This window comes from Grus americana, chromosome 1 (assembly GCF_028858705.1).
Source record: "Grus americana isolate bGruAme1 chromosome 1, bGruAme1.mat, whole genome shotgun sequence".
Classification (NCBI taxonomy): domain Eukaryota; kingdom Metazoa; phylum Chordata; class Aves; order Gruiformes; family Gruidae; genus Grus; species Grus americana.
This window is the reverse complement of record NC_072852.1, coordinates 144,527,568-144,547,785: the sequence shown is the minus strand read 5'-3', so window position 1 is coordinate 144,547,785 and position 20,218 is coordinate 144,527,568. Positions and strand designations below refer to the sequence as shown.

General features: G+C 38.3%; 2 protein-coding genes across 4 annotated transcripts in view; one reads left to right on the top strand and one right to left on the bottom strand.

The window, feature by feature from the left end:
* LOC129204361 (cohesin subunit SA-2-like) overlaps positions 1-1,198 on the top strand; it is a 62,248-nt gene extending 61,050 nt beyond the window's left edge. Inside the window, exons 32-33 of the mRNA XM_054820270.1 lie at positions 544-637; positions 1,067-1,198. Coding sequence (XP_054676245.1) covers positions 544-637; positions 1,067-1,198 — 226 coding nt within the window. The remainder of the gene's footprint in view (positions 1-543; positions 638-1,066) is intronic.
* A 2,122-nt stretch (positions 1,199-3,320) lies between these two features.
* PPP2R3B (protein phosphatase 2 regulatory subunit B''beta) overlaps positions 3,321-20,218 on the bottom strand; it is a 57,505-nt gene continuing 40,607 nt past the window's right edge. For all 3 annotated transcript variants that reach the window (XM_054813810.1, XM_054813811.1, XM_054813813.1), the window contains 8 exons: positions 19,805-19,891; positions 19,230-19,386; positions 17,231-17,279; positions 15,894-15,983; positions 14,996-15,171; positions 11,571-11,689; positions 11,380-11,486; positions 3,321-5,712 (listed from right to left, as the gene is read on the bottom strand). In XM_054813810.1, the coding sequence (XP_054669785.1) occupies positions 5,568-5,712; positions 11,380-11,486; positions 11,571-11,689; positions 14,996-15,171; positions 15,894-15,983; positions 17,231-17,279; positions 19,230-19,386; positions 19,805-19,891 (930 nt within the window). In that variant the 3' untranslated portion in view covers positions 3,321-5,567. The remainder of the gene's footprint in view (positions 5,713-11,379; positions 11,487-11,570; positions 11,690-14,995; positions 15,172-15,893; positions 15,984-17,230; positions 17,280-19,229; positions 19,387-19,804; positions 19,892-20,218) is intronic.

Below are 20,218 nucleotides of genomic sequence, written 5' to 3'. Positions count from 1 at the left end.
GCCTGTGGCAGGGGGGTTGGAACTAGGTGGTCTTTGAGGTCCCTTCCAAGCCAAACCAGTCTGTGATTCTATGAAATAGGGAGTCCAGAGTCTACTTTTGAGCTCTGTAAAGCACTCAAAGTGTTCAGTTGGGATATTTTCCTTTAATACATTTCATTTATTGAGGTGTTAGGTGCCATTTCCCATATTGGGAAGTTAAAAGATGAAACACAAATCCCAGAGACATGCTTTTCCAGGTTTTGGGACACTTGTTGAATGGATCTGGTGAATACAAGTAAAACAGAACAGAAATTTATTAAACATGTAGGTGATTACAGATCCAGCCCCTGTTTAAATGAAGGGTTTGTTTCTAAACTGCTTTATGGGAAATTCCTCAGAGCATAACCTTTTTCATACTTGGGAAATACTGGGCCAGAAACTTTGGGCTGCCTTGCGTGGATATCTCAGCAGCAGATCTTACTATGTGAACTACTCTGCCTTTAGCACACCTGTGCAATCTCTATTATAAAGTTTCTCAAGACTTAGCTTTTCTTTTTTTTCCAGCAAAGATGAGATTAAGACAGAAGATGTCTCAGAGGAGGGTCAAGCAGAAGACACAATGGAAGATGTTGATGTCGATGTGGTTGGTGCAGACCAGGTAATTCTGGCTCGGGTTTTCCAGCTCTGAGGACAGCTGTAGTTGAAATGGATGAGTCTGAGTTCAGAATCTCACAAGTACCCATCTAGCAGCAAAGGGGCTGCTCTTTTGTGACCCCTTTCAGGCTGAGAAAAGGGATTCTACCCTCTTTGCTTTCCAGCTGCAGCTGCAGTCTCCTCCTTCAACTTGATCTGCATTTTTAAGGCAATTCTTATTGTAGGATCTAGCCATCCCTAGATACATTGATCACCAGCTAGGGTGCGTTCTGAGGTGGATCCAGTTTCCTTTTTCCCTGTGCTGTGCAGCTTGTTGATTAAGAAGCACTTGCAGCAGGTGCTTCCCGTTACTGGCGCATTGCAGAGGTGGCACTGCTGCATGGCCTGCAGGGAACGTCCACTTCAGAAATGGTGTTTGCATTGTGCTCTTTAGAGCGAAAGACTTGGAATGTGTCTGGTCACTGGTCAACCTGGGGCTCTCACTAGAGTGACCCTTGTTTCTTACCCTTTTCCAGTCAAGGCTGTTGGGGAGATTAAGTTGTCCTCAAACCAGCTGGGGATTTGAAGGGCCAGTGTAGCCTGGGGGTTTTCTTGTGGGCAGCGATTGCCGTTGGGATCAGATTATAGTTTGGCAAAACTGCAGCTGTCTGCCTGGGCCTCAGCTCAGCCCTGAAATGGAAACTTGTAGCAGGGAAAAACTTTCAACCCTTTGGGACAGGGGTGCAAGGCCATCATGGGTCTTGCAGCAGTGACTGTACTGGAAGGGAGGAAAAAAAAAATAAACAGGCCATGAGGGTTCCTGTGCCGCAGCCTATGACATTGGTCCCATCCTCTAAGGACTTGCTGTGTCAGCCATTGCAAGGGGCTGAGCCGGTCCTTCAGGTTTTTCTCCCGTATTCCCTCCTGCTCTCTGAATCTCTAATAGAATGTAAACCCAATGTTTGGCAGACACTGTTTTTGCAGTGATTCAGGCAGGCCCTTGATTTCCAGTGCCTCTGGTTATCTGGGATTTAAGAGCCACATTCAAAGACCTTGTCTGATTTTTGACTTTTTAAATGAGTTTTTCCTGTAAAGTTGAACAAATGGTTTCTTTTCATATTGGAGTGGTGGTTTTTGGTTGGTTTCTTTTTTTTAAGAGGACTAGAAGGAAAAAGATACTTCTACCTTTTCTTCCAGTTGTATGCCTTTTAAAATGTAGACTGTTTGTACTATATGCTTGGAGCAGCTGCTGTTGAAGGTAGATAATAAAAGAATTTAAATCTGTAGACCAAGATGGAAGCCATACAGAAAGTGCACTACTTATCCAGCATGTGGCCTTTCCCTGTAGTGCCTTTTCCAGGCTCCTTGTGGTATAGAAATGCTTCTTTCCATTTGTGGAAGCTAAATATAGCACTTTCCAAGAGCCAGCTATGGCCACGCTGCTAAATGGTTAGAGGCTATGCTTTTATTCTGATCCCTTATGTGCTGTTGTATGTTTTCTTGATAATATGAGACCAACACTCTTTTTTTTTTTTTTCTTCTGTTATAGGAAAGAAGCTGAGAGGATAAATGGGAGCAAAGAACATGGTACCAATTTTTTTCTGCAAACTGTTTAACTGGAAATAGGGTTGTGATGGCATCAACCAAGGCAGCAGGAGATAGATACAGATGAAGTCAACTCTCTGCCCGTAGGCATCCACCCAGAACCAGTTAGGTACTAGCACTGTGGTTGATTTTTCCACATCGCTGTTCGTGGTGTTACTGATCTGGCTGTTGCGCTTCTAAGGTTGTGGGAGTTATGAACATAATTACTCAACTGTATCCTTTGGAACAATTCGCAACCTAAGGACTGGAATCAGGGTATTGACAAATACTGAGTCAAAGGCTCTGTAAACTAGATGAAAGAAGCAAGAGAAGCTTGCTTACATCAGCATGGGGGCAGCACTCTGCTGGATCTACTCCTTACCCTTTGAGTTGATCAAGATGGATATCTACTTGTTTCCTTGTATCTGACCCCAGCCCAGCTGTGAAGGCTCTGACCTGCTGGGTGATGGCAGGTGACATAGCAGTGCCCTTTCTGGTCTGTAAAATTGAAAACCTGGATCAAATAGTCTCAAAGTATTTCTAAATTCCAGTGGTTAGTTGTCTGTGGGGATCATGACATGTTCCCAGGAGACTTGGATCGAGGCTTCTAAATAACAAAGAAACAGTGGACCAGTTGACTGAGTATTTTCCTCTGGAAGAAATCCTTCATACACAGTGATCATGTGGTATTTACTTGGAAAATATAAAGCTTGAAAAGGCAATGTAAATAGACTGTAAACATGGCCCTTCAAAAGCACTTTTTCCATTAAGAATTTGCAAATGATCTTCACTCAAGACTGTTTCAGAGGCAGTAGGCTGGGGGGTGCTGGCTGCTTTTGCTGACCCTTTGTCACTGCTCTGTGGAATTGTACACTGCATTAATCCTATCAGCTTTATTTTATACATACATATATTTTGGATTGTAACTGTGTAAAATAAACTACATAACCCTTGCTATCTATTAGTACCGAAAGTGCAAGTGATATTCCCATACTAAGTCTGGAGAAAGAAGAGCAGCAGTGCTACGGGCCTCAGAGCTTGCCCTCTAACAGAGTTAGAGGTGAGCTCCCATGACTGGAAGCATGAATATCTCTCAGGTATTGGGTATCCTGAAGGGCAGCAGTAAAACCCTTATATTCCATTTTGTACAAGGCTCACACTAGGACAGAGGTAGCACTCTACTAGATAATGCTGATTCTCACCCAGATCAGCTTGTTCTCAGTTCCCCTGTGACTCCCTCCCACCTCTCAACTGTGATCGTGATGTTTCCCCCATCTAGATTTATGGATCTAGGCCTAAACACTTACCAGGTAGTCAGAATAGACCAAGTCTGCAGCTAGACTTGGACTAAGAAAACACTGAGACCTCAGACCACATCAAACATGCAGATGCTTTAATTCTTGTAACAAAGGACCTGGGCTGGGAATTACCTTTCCAGGGGAAGGTACAGTCATCTTTCCAGTTCATGTAGTGCAAGAAAAGTCACTTCCACAGCAGCACCATAATTTGCTGTACTGGAGCTGTGCAAATCCTCCAGGAAAAAAAAAAAGGGGGGGGGGCTTGGTTATCCAAAGCACAATAGGGAACAGGATTTAAGAGGCTCTTCACCAAACACAAAGTGGCAACAACAGCTACAGGCTCTGCAGGAGAGGCCTGGCCCACACCCAGCTCCAGGTGTTTCATGGAAAAACATTACTGTGTGATAAGAAACCTGCAGCTGTACATGGCCATTTACAAGCCCCTTTTTAAGAAGGGTTTAAGTCAGCACCCCTTGAACAGCACCAGAAGTTCAGGATCATCTTCTAGAAAGGCAGTTGGTCATCCTTTCCCACAGCACTTTAGGGAACAGAGCTTAACACAAAGCCTCTGTGTATCTTCACTGTTCAAAAACCCCAAACCATAGGCAAGTAGTGAAAGGTATGTGGCCAGTGCTAGAGAAACTTGACATTGATAAGTTTCCATTAAAATTTGAATAAACAAACACTGATTTTATTTTTAAAAATCCTTTGAATAGTATTAAAAGGACTTGAGTTTTCCTTGGTAAGGTTCACTAAACAAATGGTAGCAATGGGTTTCATTACTTAAGATACACAGGTTCGTAACTCTGCACAAGGAGTTGAGCAGAACAGATTTTTCTGAGCCACTTCCAGCTGTTCAGCAACACTAGCTTTTAGATGAGGAAAAACCTGCTGGAGCTTGCTTGGAATATTCAGCTTTGTGTAATTATCCAACCAGACTGTACATGTATAACCCATCATCTTAAACGGTTCTTTAATAGGAAGTAGTTAACTGCATGCAGAATATAACGTAATAATTAGAACTGTTAAAATCATGTATGAAAATCTTTATTTGAAAATACAAACATGATTTTTAAACATTTTAACAGATCTACACTGCAACCAAAAAATAACTTACATCTTTTTGTACATTTTTTTCTCCAACAAAATCTGTTTAACAGTAAGAGTGAGGCAACAATTTCAAGCTGCTGTGACACTGATGAATATCCATGGAATGTGTCAATAGCAAACAAGAGAGAGGGGACAGACAAAAGCCCACAACAAATTAGTGCACATCACTGATCAAGTAACATTTATACAAAGGATTTAAAAAAAAATTGGTTCCTTCTACATGAATTAACACGTCTATTTTGGATCAAGCATGAACACTAAGCCAGACTTCATTATTAAATAATCTTTTTATAATGAACATTGATGAAAAGACCGAAGTTTAAAAGGGCAAGCAAAACTAAAAGTTGGGGCAAACAAGGACTACATGGAGAAGAGAAGTGACTTGTCTCAGGCGTTCACTTTCCTTGTGCACCAATACACTCAGCTTGTCAAACAACTCTACCTGTAAATGAGCGCTAATCACGCACTCACAGTCACATCTCCACCTTGCTAAGGCACGAAAGCCCTAGAGCTGTCTCTTTGAGCACATAGGCTTTGCAGACCAGCTATAAATTGTCTCCTTACCTCCCATACCAGGACAGGACACCTCATCACGTACGGGATGGAGGTGGTCAGTGCACCACACATCAACTTAGAGAGAATTATACAGTTCTCTTAAAAACAGTAAATTGCTTTTCTCTAAAGTCAAATATTGTTATTCTTCCAAAAAGAAATTATGCAACATCTGTAAATAAATATTTTAATCTATTTTACAAACTATAGACTATTGAATAAATACAAAAAGTTTCATCATTCCATACAAATGTGCTTCTTTTATTTAAAAGATAGTGTAGTGATTAAATATTTTTTAGCACAAAACTAAACTGACTTCCTGGAAACAAACCCCACTGAGATGTACAGGTGTTTAGCAGACCTGCTGCAGACTGTCCATTCTCTTCTGCAAGCATTGACCAGAAGTAACCACTACTCAAAGTCCTCTTCATAGTCATATTCATCCAAGTCTACATCAGCCAGATGGGAAGGCATTTCAAAAAATGGTCTTTTCTCCATTTGATACTTTAGGACGTTGGCCTTCTGATGGTCTACAGGATTCAGTTCTGCTTCATACCTAGGAATGGGCCAAAAAAAAACAAAGAGAAAAAAAAATGAAAGTCTAGCTACATTGGGAAGTGCCCAAGTGTTAGAACACTGACAAGACTCCTGCAGAAAGAACCTAATTTCCAGTATTTTATAGTAAAAAAACCTCATAGCCAGAAGCAGCACTAGGTTTCTGTCATAATGACTTAGATTTAAGCTAGCTTACTCTCCCATCATGTGCAGAACTTAGATACACAGCTTTACTGAAAGGACTCAAAGCATGTACTACTCTAGCTGAGAACTCCTAAATTAGAAACGGTCAAATGCAAGACTTCAGTGCTTGGCAAGAAACCCTTCCTGTTCTTTTCAAGAAAGCTGAAATTTTGCTGAATTAGGTAGAACAAACTACACCTGCAGTAGCTACAACAAAAGAGAACAAATACTGAAAGTGTTATTAAAATGCACATGAGCACAGGGAAGTGATGGCTGCCAACTGTGTATTTAAAGCAGATGCTAGAAAGCTAAAGCCAATTGTTTAATGAGAAATTGCTGATAACATCCTGCTGCTGATGAAAATGAACAGATGGATAATGAAATGTAATGTTTAACTAACTCAAGTCAGTGAAGGCTGATATTTAAGAGATCTGCTTCAGCACTGATCAGGTGGGATCAAATCTGTAATTGATAGCCATTTGAAAAAACTAAGCAGAAATCTTTAGAGATTCACGATGTCAGATTAAAGAACTGACCACTTCCTGGGCTAGGCTGACTCAGGTTCATGCACATCATCTCTCATGCTGCATCTCATCTCAGCACAGGATCACTTCCGCCTCTCTAACAAGACTAGGCAAAGCACAAGCTTTACAAACTGTGGTATCTGTTCTTCAGTGTGACTCTGTCATGGCAGTACGTGGTGATTAGGAGAAGTATTCTTTCAGAGAAAGGCATAGGGCAAAGAAGAGTTAAATAGTAAGAATCCACTGTGAACACTAATACAGAGCAGCATTAACAGCAGAGATGGGAAGAACAACAACATTTTCAATGGTGAATGCAATTCTGTTGAAACATTTCATACATAAACTTACTAAACATATTAAGCCAGCTTCACTGCCATTTTGAATAAAAAAATCTAGCAAAATAAAGATGCTTTGATAACATCAGGTAAAGATTAAGCACTGAGTAAAAAGAATTCCTGATTTTCTTTCCTTTTTGTTATTTCATTCTTCCCAGGGGTATTAAGGCCTCAATTGTGTGAGCATCAGTCAGTGCTCAGGCAGCGAACAGAACACCCTGGGTTTCTGCCACAAGTTCACCACTGATTTGAACAGGAAACAAAAGTCATCCTAAGAGTTACTTTAAGTTACACATTTGAAAACAAGGATTTGGAAGAAAGATGCATATTCTACCATAACAGCAGTTTGGGTTCACAAACCTGTTATTTATAGTCTTCTACACCACTAATTCCATCTTTTTGAGAAAGATTCTTTTTTTCTCTTTTAAAGAGAAATATCTTGAATGCACCTTTTGGATTTGTTTATTGCATAGCGATACAGAGAGGCAACAGCAGCTTTTCCTGTCATTAAAATGGCAGTATGAGGATCTCTCAGATACTATTTGTAGGTTCCATCCATCCCGTACTCGGAAAAGTGTTGTTTAAACATTATGGGACCAAATGAAAATCCCACTCTCTTCCAAAGCTCTGGTGGCCTCATGGAATATCTATCACTTTCACTCCTTTCCAAGATATTTAAGTTAAAGAAATTTAGAAATGCTGTCCCAGTTTTCACATCTAGGCACTAAAGTTACTTGAGTTACTTCTCACAGTGTTAGAAAAATCTATTGCTATTTCCCAGCACAGAGGTTTTTATAAGAATATAACCATACAGCTACAACACCTCTAAAAACTACTTCCCCCCGCCTTGCATTTCTAAAGCTCATGTAAATATGAAGAAATCAGCCTATTTCAAGATTTCTGTATACCACTCCCAAGTTCCAGATCAACTGTTTTAATAGGAACATCAGGAAAATATGTACTGTAGAAGTAACCAAATTAAAAAAAAAAAATCATACTGGCTTGTCAAACAGTCACTTCAGTTCAGGCAGGCATTACAACCCTTTCAATAGGTGATTTTAAGGGAGTTTTTGTACAACACTAATAAAAGTTATGAGCATTTTTAGTTAGTGTTTTTGTTCGTTAAACTCTCCTAACAGCACCAAGGAAACTTTTAGTAGTCTTGTGTTTCCCTCCGCTTCAGCAACAGAAAATAAGCTTCATTTTTCAGGACAATTGTAGGGAAAAAATAAGATTCAGGCAGTCCTACTTCAGTATTAAGTTTTGAAGACACTTTTGCTGATCTTCACTGTTAGAAAGCATTCAAACTTTAAGTCAGGTTTGACAATGACTCCCTGAGCCAGATCAGAATACTTTTTCTTCTCTTTAGATTTTAATCTCTTTGCCCACAACTTGGATTCAGTTGCTTATTTGACAATTTGGAAGGTATCCTAACTTTGCTCTCTATTAAAAAAAGAATCTTAATTTGGCTGTTTAAATGCAACGGTCTTCACAAGCTTCTGACATAAGGGTAGGCAGAAATCAGTAAGATGAAGCGTAACACTTGTTTCTCTTCAGTCAATCCAAAGCACATCTTACATATGGTTGTGCATATGATACTTGAAACACTTTGTCTCCATTAACAACCACTTCATAATTTGTCAGTGAGCATTACAATCTATACTCCAAGGAAACAAAGCAGCAAAACTTCAGGAACACTTGGATAAAAGCTTTTATCCATCTGTGTGGAGGGCCAGCAGCTATGGCCTACGCATCAAACCCAACTAGGGATACAGAAAGTAATAAAATGTCTGATTTTTTTGGGCTGTGCTTCCATAGGATAAATATTTGTCTTTGACAGTTTTTTTTCCCCTGCAAGATCTGTGACAAATCTGCTAATGCCAGAAGCAGAGACAACCTACAACCAAAGAGTCACTTATGTTTACAAACACCTGGTTTAAAAGTAATGAGAACCTGGGTGGTTTGGCATCATACATCTCCTCCATATCCCAGCATACTCCACTACGTTATTCTTACAGCACCACACTGGTTTTCCTTAAGGACTGTATTTACATAGTGAAGGTGCATTTTTTCAAGTTTTAGGGTTATTAGGATACTGCTTTACATACCCTAGGTTCCACAACATTCTCTGTATTAAGCTGTAACTGCATGGGCATATAAAGAAGCTTGTGGCTATGCTGCGGAGAGAACAAACTTCATGGAAGTACCTGAAAAAACTAAGTGTCCAAGACCTGTTAGAAGTTACTGAAGAGTTAAAGTTTAAGTAATTTCTTTAATATAATCTGAAAGCTGTACTTGAGAAACATTTTGTATTTTAGTTTATTTTGTCCACTTTCTGTGTAAAGCCATAGAACCATGCTTTTAAGTACACCATGAATATTTTTTTTTTGTGGTAAATAATAGAAACAATTCAACCCCAGAATACTGGCTGCAAATTTTGTGGCTTTTATCTTCACAAGAAGAGACATCTTGGGGGGGAAATACATAAAAATAAAATCCTTTAATCTAAACAATCACAGACATGCTCTTAGCTCAGAGAAACAGCTGCAGTCAATGAGCTCATAACTGAACCAGAATCAAAGCACCTTGAGACTCTTACTTGATCTCCTGTCTGCACTTGTGGGTGAAGTTGTGCCTAAACTTTATCTTAGAACTTTACAAAATTACACTTGTCTACAACCACCCAGCAATTTCAAACCCTTAAGCAGAGGTGCAGAGTAACCTGACTTCCTCCCATGCAGGTCCCTTACTGCTAGTGACAAAGGGATACTTGGCCACTGAAACTCATCGGAGGCTGATGATACTGCATGTGGTCCCAGGACAGAACACTGGAGGACCAGCTGAAATCCTTCCTTGACAACCTAGCTAAGGATCAGCTTTTACAGACCACATAGTAAACTTCTGAACCTTCAGTATGTCTTAACTGACAAGACCCATAGTTTCTCAGGGTATGCCACAGCAAAGCTATACGAGGCTTTAAGAGCTGTAAGACAGAATAATAGGATCTTAATGGAATCCAGGAAATCTGCATTTAACTATGAACTTTCCAGTGAGCTTGAGACAAATTTAGTCAAAAAAAAGTCATCAAAAAACCCCACACAACTACTGCGATAGAAGTCCAGCAGAAGAGAGAGAAAATAAGGCTAAACCAGCAAAGGTGTAAAACATTTGAGGAAGTGGTTCTAGTTAAGATCTAAGATGTTCAGATTTAACAGCACCTCAAGTCTCCTAAATGCTGTTACTCATTCCTGTCAAGCCTGGGCTCTCAGGTTGACCAGGTGATGCACTGATTTACTGTGGTATATTGAGGGGGCCCCTCTGACAGGCACTGAGATGATGGCAGAAACTGCGGGGGCTGGTCTGATCCTGTCAGGAGTGGCCTAAGTCCACCAGTAACTTAAAAATTGACTCCTAATGGTTTAAACATGTTAATTTTATAAGGGCATTCTAAAACCGAGGGCCAAAAATCTGAATCCTTCATTGGTTTATAAGCAGCCCACTAGTTTTGTCAGCTGAGTTATAAGTAACATTTCACAGCCAGCAAGACCACAGGAACGGCTCTTTCCTCTGATCCATCAAATTTAAGCTATTATACTTGGCATCACAGTGTCTCAAACAATTGTCAAAAGCGTACATACCTATTCTGTACCTTCCCCAAACTAAGCCTATGACCTTAAGAGACCAAGCGAGATAAACACTGAAGGTTTAATATTGCCTAACTCACAGCACAACAAAGCTTCAGTTACTTTTTGGCTTGTTAATTCTGTAATATTAACCAATTCTAGTGGAGGATTCCATGAAGAATTAAGAGTATGATCCCCCTTAATGCTGAAGTGCTGGGTGATAACAATTCTCTCCCTCCCCTCTTTCTGTCCTCATATGCTTTTCTTTTACAGAGTTTCCTGAAATCCACGTTAAGAGGATTTTGCTTTCTCAGGTTTTAAAGCAGTCTCAAATACCAAGCTAGTCATTCTTTAAATGCTTGGCAAGAATCAGAGACATCTAAAAACAGATTATTGATGTAGGAAATGCAGGAAAATGTGTTTTCTCTAGGTTGGTCCACTAACTTAAGGCCTAAAGCAAGTTAAGTTTGTACTTGTTTTCCCTATCTTTTTAAACAACAAAAACAATGAATGGCAGATTCAGGACTTTGGATTCCGAGAGGTTCTGGAAGCTACATAGCAAAAGTAAAGGAGTACTTTCAAAACAGCAAGATTTATTATCTTATTTCCTCTTAGAGAACTGTGAGAAAATACTTCTAAGCTGATATAACTGAGTTCAGAAACGAGAATTCTTCCCCCCAAAAGCCCTCAATGAAGCTTTTCATTCATTCAACAAGCTAAAAAAATTAGTGTTGTGTTTTGTTTTGAGTTGAAGCTTTTTCAAATCTTCTGTCCTGCTAAAATTTGAAGTAGGACCTTTTCTTTGAGAAAACCAATGCAACTACAAACTGTCAAGGAATATCTAATTTGAGATACAAACAAGGTTCTTCCTCCCTCACTGGAGCACATGGCTAAATGCGACAAACAGCAATGTTGCACAAAAATAGCATCAGGGATGACAGTGATGGTGAGGCTCTACATCAGTAGAGAGGATTCGTATAGAAGTCTCCTGGTACATTCTTACCCGTCATTCCACTGGTCACTTGCTGCCTCTTCTGCTACCAAGATATCATACTCTTCAGCAGCATACTTCTCCCAGTCAGAGACCTCTTGGCTGTCACCTTCGCCATCCTAAACAATCACATGGCAAGTTATACAGAAATGTATTAATTGTTAAACACATCGCTAAAAAGGCTTTTAAAGCTTCATACTCACCCGCAACATAGAAAACTGATCCTTCTGTTCATGGTCAAGGTATTTTTCAATGTTGAAAAAAGTATCAAAAAACACATTTGTCAACTTACATCGCTTTAAATCATGCAGAGTAATTCTTCCTGTAAAGATTAAAAGATATTTAGAGCTGAAATTATCCTTTCTCCAAAAAAGAGGAATGTTATTCAAAAGTTGTCATCATTATGCTCAAGAACATTTGTGACTGATGCTCAGCACAATAGGAGAGGAGTAGATGAAATACACACCTAAAGAAGTGTCCTTCACAGTCGACAAAAAAACTTTTAAATGTTTCAGATCTGTTACTTGCTTTAGCTGTCATCCTACTGTCCTTCAAAATGTTGGAGTGAGATGCAGGCTGCCTCAATTAGCTATTCAAAGTCATTTAAGCTAATTGCCTAAGCTTCCTTAAGAGACAGAAGTCTCCAGCGAGCCAGCCATTCCTTCCCAAGAAGTGCTTGGGTGGCAGGTAGAAATCTCCTCTGGCAGTAGCCCTTTCTCTTCCCTGACTTGAAAAGAAAAAAAAAGTATGACAGATGACAGTGTGTGACTATGCTTCATACACATGAATTTTTCATAGAGGCTCGTTTGCCACACTTGTCCAGCCTGATCAATATTTACTGCTTGAGAGGAAAGCTAAATGTTCAGAGGTGTTTTGTTTGTTTATTTATATAAAGTTATACTTTAAAGACAAATCAATGGATTCCTTAAGAGTTAGAAGTATTTGTCAGATTGTCAGAAATGTTACCTTATTTCAAAGCTGAATATTAAGCTTCGGCAGAAAGACTGAAAAATACCAGATATACAAGGAAACTCCCTTTTATTGATTCACCTTAAATCTGGCCAGTCTTCTGTTGTCAATCAAAGACGAGCTAACCACAGACGTTACGGAAGAGTTCAAGAAAAGCCAGACTCAGAACAGTATTTCCTCAGCATACTATCCCAGCCTCTAAAAACGTGTAACTCAAGGACATCGGAGGGAAGCAAAATAAGGACCCCATGTGGAAATGGTTGCCAGGCTTGCTGTCTGTCGCCATCTGAAGTGCCTTCGTGTATTCTGCCTGGTTTACAGCTGATGCTCCAGAACGACACAAATCCCTCATGGCACCTGTGTCATATCTGTCAGACCCACACAGATGTCTGATGCATTGGGCCATCTCAAGTGGCAGCAGTTCTCCACAACCAAGCAACTGATTTGAGTCCTAGTTATATAAGCTCCCAATTTAAGTTAGACACCTATATTTGGTTCGTTGATTTGCTCTCCAGTTTCCATTTATTGCAACAGGAGCTTAGACACCTAACCCTTATGTACATGCCTATGTTGTCTCTGAAAGACTAACAAAAAAAGAATGAAATTGCAATAACTAAATTCATGTCTCCACAAATTAAAGACTTTGCTACTGGATGCTCTGTGTACCAAAAAGCAAATTGTATCACAATGTAGCCAGAAATGAATGACAGTACCTTCTTTTGTTTCAAATCTACCAAGTGAAATGTCATTTTATGCCACTAGTTTTTGTATAGGAAAATGACAGAAGAATTTTGATCTTAATCCATCTTTCAAATGTCACTCAGTTTTTATAAAAAAACCCATCAATCCTTCACAATTGGCTTTCATTTTCATTGTCCTAAATAACTTTTGTCTTGGTTGTGTTCCACAGCCTCCTTTTATCATCTTCATGATATAGAACAGATACATCAATCTTGTTTCATTTGAAATGCAGAACAGAAACATTGAAAATGTCTGCCTTTCAGAAGCATAGTGTACAAGACTGGAAGGGAACCCCTAAGTTTGGGAGGCTGTCGTAGGCAGCTATGTAACAAATGCTTTCCTCGGAGCTTACTTCACCTCATCTTAAATGCTACCCACATGTTGGTCTAACACCTCATTCCAGTGATATCTAGGATTGAGCTTCCAGCTAAAGCATACTTAACACTTCTTCATTTACAGTTTTTTTTATTTGCCATTAGAAATGTGTTTTCACCAGAAAATTCATATTAACTTGGTTTAAATATGAATATGAAGCTTTGAGTTCTGGTTTTGAGCTATTTCAATTCCCATAGCATGCAAAAAAGTCTCAAAAAAGACAACTACTTTTTAAAAATAAAGTTTCTTATAATTTAAATATTCTTATTACTAGAAGATGGGCAATAAGCAAGACTACATATTGATTCTCTAACAATAACTTTATAGACAGTAAAAAGAACCACCGTCTTACACACACAACTAAAGTGACACTTGAAATTCTAGAAGTGTCTAAACATGAAATACTAGCACAACATCACATTTGCTAAACAAAAACATTAAATAGGATGGTCAACAATTTTTTTACCATAAAAATAGCAAACATTAGTGTATGCAATAGAGGTTGCTATTCCTATCAAACACTTCAAGAGCCAGTAAGCAAGTTCTAAATTTCTTGCAATGCAAAGTCTGTACAATAATAGCAACCAGACTGTAGGCCAAGTGCTTTTACACACTAAAATTCATGTTAAAAAGTATAGCCATAATATGAGTTATTAGTGCTAACTGTGGTCAACTACTGGGACGTTAAGTTTAGATACAGGTTGACCTTCATTGTGTTGTGTTCAACAAATCCCTGAAGACTAATATATCATGGATACAACAGTTTTAATCAACTTGAGACAAACGCCAGAAACAGCACAGAAGTAGAGGCCATGAACATGCAAGCTACCACTCTTCCACACCACAGTAATATGCTTACTAAGGCATGCAAAAATATTTCTAGTATTGAGCAGCACAGAAGGGCAAACATGAAGTGAACATCATCCTCACTTGATAAGTTGTTTTCAGATGTAAAATGTAAACTCAAGTTTCAACAGCTAAAGATCATGTAAGTCAAATGCAGGAAGGTAGGATGCAGGTCTATGAAGGTTCAAATGAATGTATAAAATAGCAAAAAACTAAGAACAGTTTAATATTCCGTTATTTTAAAGCCCCTTGTCATGAATTTCTGAAGGACAGCATAGGCTTCTAACCTAAAGTAAGTAATTACTGATCTACAGAGACACACACTGTTTAGGAACTGTCCCCTCTAAAGAAATGTCAATTAAATGAGTACTGGAACAGGTAAGAGGCAAGTGAACAGAACAGTCAAGAGCTTTTCTGGAGAGCATCACCTCAGCCAGATAGTGACAAAATTTCGTTTAATACTAAACATGGCTGCAAGCCCAAACCAAAAACCTACAAGGAAGTTTAAAGTAGCATATTAATTTTTAGTATGAAAATGAATGCCTGCCTGCCCTTGGAAGACCATGTGATTAATAAGCTCTAACAGACTTTTGAGACAACCTAAATGCATATTCTTTGTATGACCGAGTACTCTTAAGGGTACACTAACTCCTAATCCAGAGAAACAGAAATTACAGATAGAAAAAGATTTTATTACCTTCATATTGTGGCTTCACAAGATCCAGCATCTGGCACAAACAGTCTTCAAAAGGCAAAGGTTCTATGGCCATGTTATCTAATTTTTGGCACTGTTCTTCATAAAAATACTCCAATTCATACATAGACAAAGCACCATCCCCATCGAGATCCATGCAGCGAAACCAGTATTCAATGCTGAAATTCGGTAATTAATAGCAAAGAACTGTTTACACAACCTTAATACAGGATTTCAGGAATTTATGTTGCCTGTTTTAAAGGCTATGCTACTTACAGATGCAAAACTAGACTTGAGACTGCATTCCATAATGCCACACAAAATCTTTAACCACCACCTATTGTGGTAACAGTTTCTGGTATTTGCCATGCCATACATCATTGCATTTGAAAACACACTTGTTAATTGCGAGGGAGGGAAGAGAGAACTAATACATGTGGCTTTACATAAAAGCTCAAGGGAGCCAATGAAAAACTGAATTGTGTATCAAAACCCAAGTTCTTTTTTTCATATTGAACAAGCCAGTGACATGCCACACAATAGGTTTCTTATCCATACCCTACAGCTACTGCTGGCTGTATAGTTTCCCAAAGTCACTGGCATCATGAAACAACTGTAATTTCCTTTATCTATGACCCTGTAAGCAGGCCACACACAGCATATGAAACAATAACATTTGATTAACTCTGAAGAGTCATTAAAATAGACTTTTACAGCAGCAACAACAGGAGACACTGATAAATAAGAATGATGCAACGAGCTGGGCTGGTTTTCCACTCATGTTTTTATCATTTAGCTTCTTCCAGCACAGTTCCAGCTGAGCATCAGCGGCCCCTATTTAAAGAGTGGAAAACCAATAAAGTCAGTCTTTATTTCTGTTAAAATATAAATTCATTCTTACCTAGTTGGTGTCTTCTTGTCCTCTTCAGATATCAAAAACCAGACAAAATCAGCATAGCTAATTTTTCCATCTTTTTGTGCTTTTCTACCTCTTGAAGGCCCACGAGGGAAAAGATAGAAATTTATTTTAAAACACCTAGCTTTTACGAACCAAAATTAAGGATTATTCTCCTTAGTGCTATTAACTGTTTATCTCCTAAAAGATGCAGTGTTCCTAAGGTGACTTGTCACAGACAAGAACTTGTGTGCTGTTCTGTTTCTAATGCAATGGGTATTTAAAGAGGAAGGTAGCAGCTGGAAAAGGAGGGTAGTCCTCTGTGCAGAAGGAGTTACAGCTTTCCTTCCTGGGCAGCAATACTGCTGCTTAATTGTTAACCGAAGAGATATGTCAATTCTTTTAAAAAAAATTACATACAAATACACATGTTTTTTAGAATTTCTATTCAGGTAGAAGTGATCAGAACTTAAAAGCTGTACAGAACTCCACTAGCTAAAAGTGTTGGAATAGAAATATGAAGATAAAAATGAAATAAAAACATTCAGGAAGTGTTCATGGCAAGAACATAATTAATTGTTTCTACTCTCATACAACAGAACACAGAATCCAAATACATTCTGAAGACACATGGTCAACATTTCTAGTAAAAAGTCAGGTAGGCAGTTCCTAGACATATTACCTTTCATTCCTAAAATCATTTTTTTCCTGTTTTATCCTCAAGATGTCTAGAAAAATACAGTATATGTCTTGCCCAAAACACTCACATAAAGGAATAAGCTCTAGACATATGCCTGCCAAGTGTCATTTCACTGATTTCAGCTTTTGCTATTTCTGTTTGTCAGTTGTTTTCTAGCTGCAGATATTGTGCTAGCAAAATGTTTCAAAAATTAGTAAAGTGCCATAAATACACAAGAGGAAGTCAATCCAAGTGGGAACAATGAAGAATGACTGTTAAAAACATGAGTGAACTCAACTGGAGGCATTTTTGTAAATTCGTTGATGCAATAAGCATTGATTTTACAAGTAGTACTGAAAAGCTGGATTTCCTTTAAAAATTTTACAGGTTTGAGGGATGGGAAAACAGCAGTGCCAACATTTCTTTCCTTCCTCATTCCCATCCCTGTTAAACCATACAATCTCCAATGGCATGTCTTCATATGAGTAAACAAAGGAGAGGAAAGCGCTTGGACTGAGCCAAAGGTTCCAAGAGCACTCTAGTACTACTAGAGTTTAAACTACAATACTAAATCTTGAAATTCACGGTTACTTTTTTTTTCTGGAAACGTTACACAATTTAACAAGCAAATATTAAATTGGATTTAGATCAGTATACAAAATACCTTGTAACTGCTCCTGAGAAGATACGCTCTATCATCCTATTTGAAATTGCTGTGAAAAAAGGGTTAAAATAGTATCAGTTATATACAAGTTGTTTTTTGCTGTGTATTGTATTGTCTAGTTGAAGAGTTTACTGGAAACCTCTTATACATACACATCTGTGAGAAAGATCAAGTGTAGTGCTCATTAATCCATTTGAGTCCTCTTGGAGAGGATCACTTAACACAAAGTCTCCAAAGCAAAGCTAGAACCAACCAGCTTTGAATTCAGACTTGATGCAGAAGTAGTAGTCTAATAAAAGTAATACAATTAGCTGATTAATAAGACATTATTTACCAGTTCTTTGGCAAATAAACCATGTTTTCAAGTGCCATTGCATTTTATATGACCTTGGTTTTGGCAAAGAGCCAAAACAGAATTGGCACATTAATACATAATGAGCATACCTAACTGATTCTGACATGGGTCTATTTCTGACACAGTTCTGATCCATGCTTCTATTTTGAAACCATTTCAGGGATTTTAGAGACATGTCTTAACTGAGCACTACCTCTGTAAAGGGTATTCACTTTACCCTGAAGAATTTGTGGATGTTACTCAAAGCAGCACATGATAATATTCTCACAGAAGGAGAATTACTTCTCGTTATTCTAGCTCTGAAATTTTTTCAGCATTGCAGAAATACTGATAAATAAAGCAGGTGGTTAACCATTCAAACAGTTCATCTGATTTATGTACTTATGGCGATGCTGTCACTGTATCATTCTAGTAAGGACACTGGTCCCTACTTAATATTTATCTCCAGAACTGTAGGATAGCCAATTGGTTTCAGATAAGCAATGCTGCTTCTTATTTACTTCTGAAACACTGAAGTTGTTCAACCTTCTCAACAACAGCTATATATTTTATTATTTTTCTTACTACATTTAAGTGTTTAATCTAGCCTAATTTTAGACCAGTGGCAGTACAAAAGGAAGGGACTGATGAAACCAGAGTACCTAATTTTGACATGCAAAAAAAAAAGTTTAAGACTAAAGTTGGGTTATCATATTCATTTTATGCTCTTTCTTAGTCTAGTTCTCATTAAGCAGCAGCTGTTAAGCTTTAACCAATATTCCATGGTTTGAAGGATGCAAAACTAAATTGCAAGTGACGCTTATCAGTTCTGCTTCCTTTTCTATAGTGTACTAACTCAGTACAGCAACCTCTCAAATGAAAGAAGCTTTCCTTCCTCAGGGTCCTAAAGCATAGTCAGATTTCAGTAGGCAAGTCTTCAGAAGCAATCAATCAGAATTGTGTTTATGCTTTTTAATGTGGGATAATATTCCACAATCACTTTGTGCTTAAGTAAGCTTTCCAGTCCTGAAGGGAATACTTTTAAGATTACGATGGACACAAAGCATCCAAAAAACCCCCAACGGTTCCATACAAGCTACAAGAACATTTAAAAGAGCTATGAATGTGAAGACTACAGAATCACAATTGTTGTATAATGTGAATGCAGAAAAAGTAAAGCTGCTAAATAGCATTGAAACAAGATGTACTGCAGCTGAATTAACAAAACTTTAAAATAAGCCAAGTACCTGAATGTACATTTGCCTTTTTCTCTTTCCATACCTTGCCAGGAGAGCCATGCTACTTGAATAATATCAGTAAAATGGATTGCTTCCAAGGTAACAACCCAAACCTGGCAAATGCAGCCATTTATAATATAGCAAGACTTAAATGATTTTTTAGATCAAGCCTACACACTTACAAATTTATACTCTCCTTTGCTTCTTTGCCAAGATCAGAATTCAAATTCAGAGTTTTCCTCAAATTTGGTATTGCTAGACACAAAGCAGCGTCATAGATGACTTCTCCTGCTTTATTTCACCGAGTCAGCAGGATCAGCTATACCAACGGACTCGTGAACACTGGCCTTGGCAGTTAACCACTTCCTCAGTTGAAAGTTTATGGGTCATTTAATACATGTAAACAAAGGTGCTTCATTTGTCATACCATGATCATTATGTCGAGCTAAATCCTTCCGATCAATATAGAGGTCATGGTCTGTATCCAGCTCCCAAAATTTGCAATAGATAACATAAAAATGTTCATATGAGAAGTACTCTGTCAGCTGGTTAATATCAGCTTCCTCTTCCAATAATGCCACATTCTATTATCAGAAGGATAAATAGAACACATTAAAGAATTTGTAAGACATATGTTGAATGATCTGAGTTGTCATAACCAAGTTAGTGTCTAATGCTATTTCAGTGGAACAATTTTTATCTTCAGAGGCAGTGCACACCATGCAGCATGACAGGAAAGACTGAACACACAAAGTAAAACACTAACATGTCCATAGAAGAATGCAATCAGCCAGACTTCTGCTAATCACAAATATTTATACAGCTCTAGATAAAAGATGACATTTAAGCATATTCTAGTGTACGAGAATTAATGCAATTGAGTCTTCACTGGTTTTTGGAAAAAGAAGAAATGCTACTTATTTTACTCCCTTAAGCATGTAGTTAATGCAGTTTTTAAACTTGTAGAAAAATCTGTCTTGCAAGACTTTAGATATTATATACCTGCAAAAAGTTGCTCTTCCTGAGCTCGTTACAAGTTATTTTCCCAGACCAGGACCTATTTACTGTATAAAATATTCTCTGTATAACCTGCAAGAAACAAAAAAAAAATTGGAAAGGTGATCTTAGGTATGCTAACTCAATAACCTCCCAAACATCTGTGAAACATAAGTCTTAGTTCAGCTGCATTACAGAACTCTATCTGTCCCCTATTTCTAGTCTTCTCAGTGCTTAGCAGGTTGATGCTTCTCTTATACGTCACATTACCAAACCATTTCGAAATCTACATCTAAGCTCACTTTGATAAGTCTTATTTCAATGCTGCAGTACCCATCTCTCCCACAGTAAAGTTGCAGAATACTTGTATGCTACCCAGAATATGTCTATTGACAATTTCACTACCTCTCAGTCTTACAT